The sequence below is a fragment of the Pseudophryne corroboree genome, chromosome 4 (assembly GCF_028390025.1).
Source record: "Pseudophryne corroboree isolate aPseCor3 chromosome 4, aPseCor3.hap2, whole genome shotgun sequence".
Taxonomy (NCBI): Eukaryota; Metazoa; Chordata; class Amphibia; order Anura; family Myobatrachidae; genus Pseudophryne; species Pseudophryne corroboree.
Window position 1 is genome coordinate 547,699,202 of NC_086447.1, and position 12,116 is coordinate 547,711,317.

General features: G+C 45.7%; 1 protein-coding gene across 2 annotated transcripts in view; it reads right to left on the bottom strand.

The window, feature by feature from the left end:
• Positions 1-12,116, bottom strand: part of SLC18B1 (solute carrier family 18 member B1) — a 148,582-nt gene that overhangs the window by 77,376 nt on the left and 59,090 nt on the right. For both annotated transcript variants that reach the window (XM_063919719.1, XM_063919720.1), the window contains exon 8: positions 5,497-5,598. In XM_063919719.1, the coding sequence (XP_063775789.1) occupies positions 5,497-5,598 (102 nt within the window). The remainder of the gene's footprint in view (positions 1-5,496; positions 5,599-12,116) is intronic.

Consider the following 12,116-nt stretch of genomic DNA (forward strand, 5'->3'; position numbering starts at 1 on the left):
TACAAATACACACATAAACACTGGCTGCAAACTTACATGATCCATCAGTGCCTGGGAGCAGAAGGACGGCAGAGTGAGGACCGAGGGAGCTGCTGGTGCTGAACATGCGCAGCCAGCAGCTCCCCCGGCACATTCTGTAAGCAGAGAGCTTCATACTGTAGCTCTCTCTTGCTGCTGCAGCTCCGCGGTCGCGAACGCGATCGTGGCTTTTGCTGAGACGGAGACAAAGCTTTATCCGTCTCAAAATAGAAATCTCGGCTCATCAGAGGGGGGTTCCAGGTACTCCAAACCCCCCCCCTGCGTGCGCCACTGTACACAGCTCTTCCTGTTTCAGTTAATGACTGTTTCAACTTACATATGATTATGATGATCATTATCACCTGTTTGGTATAACTGGTAAATCATACACCAGACTATAATCCTATAGAATCCCTGTCTTTGTGCAAGTGTACCTAGAAGAATGAATGCAAAGGGTGGTAACACCAAATATTGATTTAGATTCATCTTCTGTTCATTCACTTTGCATTCTGTTAATTAATAAAAAAATAAACCATTAACACTTCTATGTTTATACAGGGGAAGAAATGGGTGCAGATGCACTATACAATCATTACTATAATATACTAAGAGGTTGTTAGCATATAATTGGCCAATGATACGGGCTTGCTCACCGCGTCGAGGTCACCTCTATCGAGCAAGTCCCTAACACTTTTGGGGTTCACACTGGGACGCAGGGCACCCCCAAATCAGCCCAGCCATGAACCCCCCCAAGGCATCACACTAGTGGAAAATCGTGAGGTGTAATAAAGTATAAGAGAAGCATAGGTAGTTACGGAGTGTAGAGAGTGTTTTAAAATTAGATATAAAGTGGGTGAAAAAAATACATGGATAAAATGACACACTTAGGAGGTAGTGAAAAAATAGTGACTATAAGTGTTAGGGTGTGATGCCCTGGAGTGGCCCAGACAGAACAGTTCAGGGGACCCCACGTCCCAATGCTTACCCCCAAATAGACTGACACTGTATGAAAATAATAGGACTTACTTTGTATTACGCCTGAATCATTGATGTGCAGTCAGATGTAGGTCCCTGCTTAAAATGTTAAAAGCACTCAACCAAGCTTCTATTAAGGTCTATGGAAATAATCGGCCCTGTATTTGCAAGAATAGTTCAATGCTCTTTGCAGACAGGCATTTTTCCTGAACCACTAAAAGAAGCAATAATCAGACCACTTCTACAATCTAATTTCGACCCTGACTGCATGATCAACTACATGCTAGTATCAAACCTTCTTTTTCTTGGAAAAGTTATTGAGAAAGTGGTTGCAACTCAACTAGAAACCCACCTGTCAACCCATTACATTTATGATCCATTCCAGTCAGGATTTAGGAGAAGACATAGCACTGAAACAGCCCTGGTGTATGTGCTTAATGATCTACTAATGGCAAGAGACAGAGGTGACTGTTCAATCTTAATCCTTCTGGATCGGTCTGCAGCATTTGACACCATGGACCATGGGATTCTAATTGAGCGCCTGAAGAATTTCTGTTGTCTGGTTCAAATCATTTGTCGCTGGCAGGTCACAGGGAATTTCGTCTGGAGTATACTCTTTGCCACCAGAGCCATTGACTTCTGGTGTCCCACAGGGTTCTATACTATCTCCCATTCTTTTTGCAGTATACATGCTACCGCTGGGTGAAATATTCAGATGTCATGGCCTGGTCTACCACTGCTATGCAGATGATACACATCTGTACTTTTCCTTTGCTCCAGGTACTGATAACCCAATAACAAACCTAAATGGCTGCCTAGCTGAACTCCAGGAGTAGATGAGTGCCAGTTGTCTGAGACTGAACCCTGATCCCAATAATAGGTAACAGGACAAGACTGCAGTATAGCCAACTGACAGGACTTACGCATGGGGGTTCAGAACTACAAAACACTGAACATGTGCGGAATCTTGGATTTGTCCTAGATAGTGGCCTGATACTTAAACATCAGGTTTCACTCACAATCAAATCCCCATTCTTTCATCTGAGGAACATAACCAAAATCAAGCACTTAATTCCCTCAGAAGACCTGCCTAAAGTCATACATGCATCCTGCCTAGCCTACTGCATGCCTAGCCTAATGCAGCTGCCAGACTATTAACCAAACAGCCCTGCTCCAGCCAAGTAAGAAATTACGTAGTTCTGTGTATCTCTAGGAGAGTCTAAATCGGACGAATAGTGACTGGATCTCTCCATGTTCTGGGCAGCAAACATTGCAGATGCACACAAGACATCCACTCATATAAATGTCATTGTAGTGTTGTGAGCCATAGTTCTATTCTATTCTAAGGTGTGCATACAGCAAATTTACACCTGTTTCTGACATCTGTCTTGTACCCAGCATGGGCATGTGTAATGTGTTGATTCATGGCGTGACTAGATGGGCTGTTTAACGTGACGGTAGCAAGGATGTAGGAGGACATCAAATTTCACTAGGAAATACTAGACAAATGCCTTCCTCATGAAATAAGCCAACTTTTCATGTGTATGACCTAGTGACTACGAGACTACTTTACATTAGACCTGGGCGGCATACAGTAGATGTCTTCCAGCCTACACATCTGTGAATGTACAATGCCTGCACTTGGTGGCAGCAGTGAGTACAGTCATTGATCAGGATGCTGAAGGGCCTCAGCTACCTACCCACTCACTCTCACTATATGCTGTCCTCAAGTTGAATGCTGGGGCAATGGATTTACTGCAGAGCAATGCCAAAGACAGTGTTGGAGCTGTCAAATGACATATTGCTTCCACCACAGCCAGCTATGTCACATCTCTGCCAGAGTACTTCTTCCTCACCACAATCCTATGTCTGTCCTAACTCATAGTCTTATCTACACACATTGGTGCAAATGGACATCAGTAATGTGGGGCTTACAAAACCTGCCTGGTCTTAGAATATACATTACCTAGACTGGCTGGAAGCAGTGATTATACATTCATTCATGTTACAGCAAGGTAACAAACTGTGCATAAAACACCATGCCCAAACATACAAAACTCCATCATGCCATGCTTGATATTTTCAATAAACTTCTTTATGCCAGTACAGATGCAAGGTACTAACAGCCCACATGGTATAACAGTATAATCTCTGCCCCATGCTGTTTCCACTATGTCTTCACCATATGATTGCCAGCTGAAGTCACCAATGTATCAGTAGCAATGGCCTGTAGCTGGTCAGGAAAGGCAGAACTGAGTATGCGATGCTTCAGGAGCAGAGAGTATATACACAGTTGGGAGAATGCATTCAAGCACAGAACATATACTTAGGGCAGATCATAGACATGATGGGCCTGACCATAGTTCAACGCACCTTGGTTGAAGATGCTCACGCTTTGCACAATGTAAAATAAATGTGCATCTTCCTCCTAAGCTGAGTTGTATGCATTACTGCGAGCAGCCCACAACCTATTAAGCCCCTGCACACTTGGCTTGATATCAGTCATCATCAGTACGCATTTGCCAGTGATTTGCGGAGAGTTCAATGGCTGGGAAAGTACTGACTAGTATCAGAGCCAGATTTACACACACATATGAACCCGATGGTGGGCATCGTACAAGTGGAGTCCTGCAAATTTGGTGAGTTTTGACCCCCCAAAAATATTAAAATAATACAAAGATTATATATAGTTTAGCAATATTGTCTTTGTATTATACTAATCATATTTATAGCCAAAATGCTGCCTCCCCTGCCTACCATAACCGCACTTCACTGGCATATGTACTAGCCCTACAAAGATATGCATATTTACACTTTTGGCCAATCATTTATTATTTAAGAATTACGTCCCACAGTTCTTAGAACACAACCTCAATGAACTTTTCCTGTAAGTAGAGATGCGACTGAAACACATACAACTCTACACTGCCTGTATGTTCAGTTCTGGAACATGCATAGTATGAAACACAAGATACATACTTAACATTACCAACATCCACAATACACTACAATCTACAACATACAGATAGCATGGGAAATGTTTGGTCAGCTCAGGTAATAAAATATTTAATGCCAGACTCTTAGCTAGAAATTTAATATTGCTTAATTTGTATTGGTTTATTTTTTTCCCTTTAAATTATATTAAAAAAAAGAATTTCCCATTTGACTGCAAAGGAAAACAGATTTTATTTTATATTAAACTAGCTGTCGCTCACGGCTATGTCCACGATGAAATCTCTTCTGCCAATATTTTTCTTATAGGAGGTGTTATAGTTGTATTGCTTTGTTTAGGGGCCCTGTGGCGGGAGTGGCCCATGTGACCAGCCGTGCTATACAGACTGGTGACAGCACCCACCACTCACACCAATATCACTGTGTGACTTGTGCACAGACTGCTATGTACGTAGCCTATTCTGTTCAAGTGAACACGGGCCCACTACCCCCACCCCTTACTGGCCTTGTGCATGGTGCCACACCTATCTCTTGTATTGATGATGACAATACAAGTTTGTTTGTTATTGCTCAACTTTAACTTGATGGATCGAAATGAAACAAAGCAGGTTCATTCTTTCCACTACGAAAAGATGCACTTTATGAAAATTGCTTCAGTAGTTTTTGCACCAAATTGGAATAGACACACAAAACATTCTTCTACTATTAGTATTGATTGGTTAACAAAGGTTTTAGTTTTATTCAGTTGAAGTATATTTTCAAACAAAGGGCCTGTTTTATTTACTTCTTTTTACTGTTTTGGTATATTAGGCAGAAGTAGTCTTATGGACCCTTATTGGAACTACAGCTATTGTGGAAATGTTATTTCCCAGCACAAAACTGAAGCCACTGACTGGAAAGGCATGCTGGTGTCACTGCTCTAACCAGCTTTCCTGATAACCAAACTGCAATTTTAACTCTGGTGCACAGGTATCTCCAAGGAATCAGATAATTCTTCGGGCATAAGTAGATGCAAAAGGGTGGGCTACTTTTGTGTCCATGAGAACCTCTACAGATGTTTCCTCATACATCTAGTCTCAATACGCCATGCACCATGTAACTCCGCTAATGTCGGGCATCTTTTTTTGCCGAAATGCATCACTATGCAAATAAGAACGCACAAGCAGATTCTGCTGATAAAAATGATATGGGGCATGCCAATATTCTGTGTGCAACTGCGGCTGTATCTGCATACAAAATGCTACGTTACAGTGTTTTCCAGGAAGAGACATCCGGCGTTAGTAAACGTGCTCACTACTAGGCATGACTATAGAAGGGCAGTTTAACGTGACTGCAGCAACAATGAAGGAGGATACATCTGGGAACCATGCCCCTTTCATGATCAATCTCTGCGATTACCTGCCTTACATCATGACACTCCCTTTATGGTAATTGTAAAAATAACATCATTTTAAGCAATTGAGAAAAGCACATAGTTTTACAGCACTTGCTGTATGTAGACTTATGTAATGAATGCTATACACACACATCATTAGTACATATATTACTTACTGGTAACTTGTCACTTATCACTCCAAGAAGTGGTGAACTTAGAGAATATGCCAACGCGAGTCCAAGAAATACTAATCCAACATATCCAACTTTTAAATGAAACTGGAATCACATGTACAGAAAAAAAAAAATGTTTAAAAACAAAAACATAATCAAATCTTTATTTGAATAATTAAGAGAACATAAGGCCTAATTCAGATATGATCGCTGTGCTTCAACATTGCAGAGGGCTGCGATCAGATAGTCACTACCCAGGGAGAGTGAGAACCCGTCCTGTGCAAGTGTGTGATCGCATCTGTACGCCGTATGAAAACTTTACCAGGCAGTGGACAGCTGCAAATCCATTCGTAACTCACTCACCATCGAATGATTTTTCAATACTGTGCAGTCTGTGCGTAGCCCAGGACTTACTCTTACAGTACGATAGAAACAGGCTGATCAGAGCCAGAGCTGACGTCACACACCCTCCCAGAAAACGCTTGGGAACGCCTGCATTTTTACTGACACTCCCAGAAAACGTCCAGTTACCACCCACAAACGTCCGCTTCCTGTCAATCACCTTGCGTACGCCTAGCGATCAAAATTTTTGCAACATTCTGTCGCTGTTTGGCGTCGCACTTGTGCATTGCGGTGCATACGCATGTCCAGTCATTCGATAATCAGCCACTGTGCAAATTCGAACAACAGCGATCAGGTTTGAATCGGGTCCATAGAGTTTAGGGTCTTCCAATTTCCAGCTGCAGGAACAACTTCCAAATACAGCAGTTAAAGAAGCAGAGTTATCTTACCACCAATAAGTACTTGTATCACGGACTAATAGGATCCTCAGTAAATAAATAACATGGGCCCTCATTCCGAGTTGTTCGCTCGCTAGCTGCTTTTAGCAGCATTGCACACGCTAAGCCGCCGCCCTCTGGGAGTGTATTTTAGCATAGCAGAATTGCGAATAGAAATTTCTTAGCAGTTTCTGAGTAGCTGAAGACTTACTCCTACACTGCGATCAGTTCAGTCAGTTTCGTTCCTGGTTTGACGTCATAAACACACCCAGCGTTCGGCCAGCCACTCCCCCGTTTCTCCAGCCACTCCCGCGTTTTTCCCTGAAACGCCTGCGTTTTTCCGCACACTCCCAGAAAACGGCCAGTTTCCGCCCAGAAACACCCACTTCCTGTCAATCACACTCCGATCAGCAGAACGATGGAAAAACTTTGTTACGCCGTGAGTAAAATACCAAACTTTTGTGCTAATTTACTTGGCGCAGGCGCACTGCGTACATTGCGCATGCACAGTTTGCGACTAATCGCTCCGTAGCGAAAAAAAATAACGAGCGAACAACTCGGAATGACCCCCATTATGCATTATGTGTCAGAAAGGTTTTTACGATATTTATAGCACAAAATAAATATAAAATTACCACCGTGCTCCAAAAGAACATAATAAACCTAAAGCTGGGTACACACTGCGATGATGTGTGCCCAGGCAATATGGGTACACATTGAGCAATGTAACGAAGGATGGAGCAAGATATTGTACTCAGGTGATTCAGACCTGTTCGCTGCTATGCGTTTTCGGACAGCGAGCAATCAAGTCATAACTGCGCATGCGCTACAATATGCACGCGTGTCGGACAACAACAACAACAACGGGCATCGCCGGTCAGCAACAGGATGGTGCGAAAATTCTGATCGCACGGGCGTTCGCAAGGTGATTGACAGGAAGAGGCCGTTTGTGGGTGGTAACTGACCGTTTACTGGAAGTGACTGGAAAAACGCAGGCGTGCCCAAGCGTTTTCAGGAAGGGTGTGTGTGTGACGTCAGCTCCGGCCCCAAAGGAGTAAGTCCTGGCCTGCGCAGAGACTGCACACAGTGGATTTTTGCAGCTCAGCGTACAAATGTGATCGCACACTTACACTCCCCCTGGGGGCAGCGACTATCTGAACGCAGGACAGCAAAGTTGGTAGCCCAGCGATCAGGTCTGAATCACATCCCCCTCCCCCTCCCCCCAAGTGTGTTCTCAGCTTAAGGTGTTCACCTGCCTGCAGCAGTAACAAATAAGGGGAAATCTGTCAATCCCACAAATAAAATAATAACCAATGGGAAATGCGCTGGGAGGTACCACATATATGTAATAGGTCCGATGTAGTGTAAAGAAAGTCACAGATTGATAACTTATTCCCAGATCCCCCCCCCCCTCCCCCAACACCGCGTCGCCATCCAGCGAACGCCCACCGATGTCAATCATCCTGTGGCTGCATCATTCCTGAATGCACCCTCAAGTAGAAATGATGCCCACTGCAGCCAGATGGACGCGGCCACTGCGTACAGACGCATGACTGTCTATCTCTGAATCAGCCCCAATCTCTATAAAAGTAAAATATTACTTTTAGGGGCCAATCCAATATTGCAGAAGAGAGTTTCATAAAACTTGCATACATCGCACACAACCACAACGTCCACTTTCACACCACACCCAAATTTCTACTTTCCTGCATCCTTGGATCTTTTTGAGATAGAACCGCTGGTGTTGGTAAGAGGCAGCAGCAGTTTAGAAAGAGGCGCCACAAATTTCCTTAAACCCCACAGCTGTTAAACCTCAACTCACATGCCATAGGCACTTCATGCAGGGAGAAACAGCCCTCCTCAGCAGCAGCAACCTTCCTTGTCAATCTGCAGCAGCAAGTGCTGTGCTGGATTAGGGAAGAGCAGCGCAGCCTGACTGTATGAAGCTGGCTCATCAATACGCAGCTTATCCCCCTACCCAGAGCTGTACTGTAGAATCAGACTGTATCTGCCACTGGGTCTGTGGAGTGTAGCCTGAGGCTTGTGCAGCAGAGCGGAGACTGTGCCTCTCCAGCCCGGGGCTGTCCTGCAGTGCATACATCTGCTTACTGCAATACACCGGCCCTGTAATGAAGCATTCCGATTGGAGGAGATGCAGTCAGCTGAAAAGATCCAAAATGGCGGTACCCATGCACCATCCCCACAATACAAAGTACAACTAGAAGACCTGTCAAACAGGACAGGAAACTGATGAATCGTTTCGTGCATGAAACAAGTTTTGTGACAGTCCCTATAGAAGGCTGTTAGTGGACATAAGGAAAGTACTGGAGGTTGTTAAATGGCTGATTTTTGCACTTTTTTATTAGAGATGGAAAATAATAGCATGCAGGGACAGACTGAGGGCCAAAATCAGCCCTGGCATGTGCTCGCAGGCACTAAAGTCGGGGGCGTGCCACGAGTCAGGGGGCGTTGACATGCGGTATGCCCCCATTTCCATGGAGATAGGCAGGGGCTCACGGCCCGCACACGGGGGCATGCCGCAAGTCATGGGGGTGTAGATTTACGGCACGCCTCCATTTCTATGGAGACGGGAGGCGGGGGAGCGGCCAGAGCAGAGAGCAGGGGGCTGCGCTGCGTGTGGCCTTTTCAGCTCTCTGCCTGACAGGACTGGCCCAGCAGCCCTTCTGGCATCTACCTATTAGTGCCAGGTGGGCAGTCCGGCCCTGGTAGCAAGCAAAGGTTCTTCATCAAATGGAAGTCTTTCCAGCATTTTGGGGTACAGAAAAATGTCTACATAGCAATATTTCAATGTTTTTATACAAGTTTGTATAAAGTTGGAAACACTGCAAGCTCAAAACCCCCATTCCCAGCAAAACAGTGCTGCCACGTATATGTCCCAAATCATTTACCCTACTATGGGACTTTTCAGATAAATTCACCTGAAAGCTAACATGTCTTTAATGGTGTTGATTATTAGATCTAAACTAAAAAGGGTGATATACCAAGGTATATAACAAGCGGCGCTTTTGTCACCAGCTGCTAAATATTTGAGCTGCTGTTAATAAATAAGATTTTACTCACCAGTAAATCCATTTCTCGTAGTCCATAGTGGATGCTGGGGACTCCGTAAGGACCATGGGGAATAGCGGCTCCGCAGGACTCTGGGCACAGCTAAGAAAGATTTAGGACTACCTGGTGTGCACTGGCTCCTCCCACTATGACCCTCCTCCAGACTTCAGTAAGGATACTGTGCCCGGAAGAGCTGACACAATAAGGAAGGATTTTGAATCCCGGGTAAGACTCATACCAGCCACACCAATCAATCACACTGTATAACTCGTGATAATATACCCAGTTAACAGTATGAACACAACAGAGCCTCTCAAAGGATGGCTCAACAATAACCCTTGTAGTTAACAATAACTATATACAAGTATTGCAGACAGTCCGCACTTGGGACGGGCGCCCAGCATCTACTACGGACTACGAGAAATAGATTTACCGGTGAGTAAAATCTTATTTTCTCTGACGTCCTAGTGGATGCTGGGGACTCCGTAAGGACCATGGGGATTATACCAAAGCTCCCAAACGGGCGGGAGAGTGCAGATGACTCTGCAGCACCGAATGAGAGAACTCAAGGTCCTCCTCAGCCAGGGTATCAAATTTGTAGAATTTTGCAAACGTGTTTGCCCCTGACCAAGTAGCAGCTCAGCAAAGTTGTAAAGCCGAGACCCCTCGGGCAGCCGCCCAAGAAGAGCCCACTTTCCTCGTGGAATGGGCTTTTACAGATTTAGGCTGCGGCAGGCCAGCCACCGAATGCGCAAGCTGAATTGTGCTACAAATCCAGCGAGCAATAGTCTGCTTTGAAGCAGGAGCACCCATCTTGTTTGGTGCATACAGGATAAATAGCGAGTCAGTCTTCCTGACTCCAGCCGTCCTGGAAACATAAATTTTCAAGGCCCTGACTACGTCCAGTAACTTGGAGTCCTCCAAGTCCCTAGTAGCCGCAGGCACCACGATAGGTTGGTTCAAGTGAAAAGCTGATACCACCTTAGGAAGAAACTGGGGACGAGTCCTCAATTCTGCCCTATCCATATGGAAAATCAAATAGGGTCTTTTACATGACAAAGCCGCCAATTCTGACACACGCCTTGCCGAAGCCAAGGCCAAAAGCATGACCACTTTCCACGTCAGATGTTTTAAATCCACGGTTTTGAGTGGCTCAAACCAATGTGACTTTAGGAAACCCAACACCACGTTGAGGTCCCACGGTGCCACTGGAGGCACAAAAGGAGGCTGAATATGCAGCACTCCCTTGACAAATGTCTGAACTTCAGGCAGTGAAGCCAGTTCTTTTTGGAAGAAAATCGACAGAGCCGAAATCTGGACCTTAATGGAACCCAGTTTTAGGCCCATAGTCACCCCTGACTGTAGGAAGTGCAGAAATCGACCTAGCTGGAATTCCTCCGTTGGGGCCTTCCTGGCCTCACACCACGCAACATATTTTCGCCATATGCGGTGATAATGTTGTACGGTTACATCTTTTCTAGCTTTAATAAGCGTAGGAATGACTTCCTCCGGAATACCCTTTTATTTAGGATCCGGTGTTCAACCGCCATGCCGTTAAACGCAGCCGCGGTAAGTCTTGGAACAGACAGGGCCCCTGCAGCAGCAGGTCCTGTCTGAGCGGCAGAGGCCATGGGTCCTCTGAGATTAATTCTTGAAGTTCCGGGTACCAAGACCTTCTTGGCCAATCTGGAACAATGAGAATAGTTCTTACTCCTCTTTTCTTTATTATCCTCAGTACCTTGGGTATGAGAGGAAGGAGGGAACTCATAAACCGACCGGTACACCCACGGTGTCACTAGAGCGTCCACAGCTATCGCCTGAGGGTCTCTTGACCTGGCGCAATATTTTTCTAGCTTTTTGTTTAAGCGGGACGCCATCATGTCCACCTGTGTCTTTTCCCAACGGTTTACAATCAGTTGGAAGACTTCTGGATGAAGTCCCCACTCTCCCGGGTGGAGGTCGTGCCTGCTGAGGAAGTCTGCTTCCCAGTTGTCCACTCCCGGAATGAACACTGCTGACAGTGCTAACACGTGATTTTCCGCCCATCGGAGAATCCTTGTGGCTTCTGCCATCGCCGTCCTGCTTCTTGTGACGCCCTGTCGATTTACATGGGCGACTGCCGTGATGTTGTCTGACTGGATCAGAACCGGCTGGTTTTGAAGCAGGGGCTTTGCTTGACTTAGGGCATTGTAAATGGCCCTCAGTTCCAGAACATTTATGTGTAGGGAAGTCTCCTGACTTGACCAAAGTCCTTGGAAGTTTCTTCCCCGTGTGACTGCCCCCCAGCCCCGAAGGCTGGCATCCGTGGTCACCAGGACCCAGTCCTGTATGCCGAATCTGCGGCCCTCTCTGAGATGAGCACTCTGCAGCCACCACAGCAGAGACACCCTGGTCCTTGGAGACAGGGTTATCAACCGATGCATTTGAAGATGCGATCCGGACCATTGGTCCAACAGGTCCCACTGAAAGGTTCTGGCATGGAACCTGCCGAATGGAATCGCTTCGTAGGAAGCTACCATCTTTCCCAGGACTCGCGTGCAATGATGCACCGACACCTGTTTTGGTTTCAGGAGGCCTCTCACTAGAGATGACAGCTCCTTGGCTTTCTCCTCTGGGAGAAACACTTTTTTCTGGACTGTGTCCAGAATCATCCCCAGGAACAGTAGACGTGTCGCCGGAACCAGCTGAGACTTTGGAATATTCAGAATCCAACCGTGCTGGAGTAGCACCTCCTGAGATAATGCTACGCCGACCAACAACTGCTCTCTGGACCTC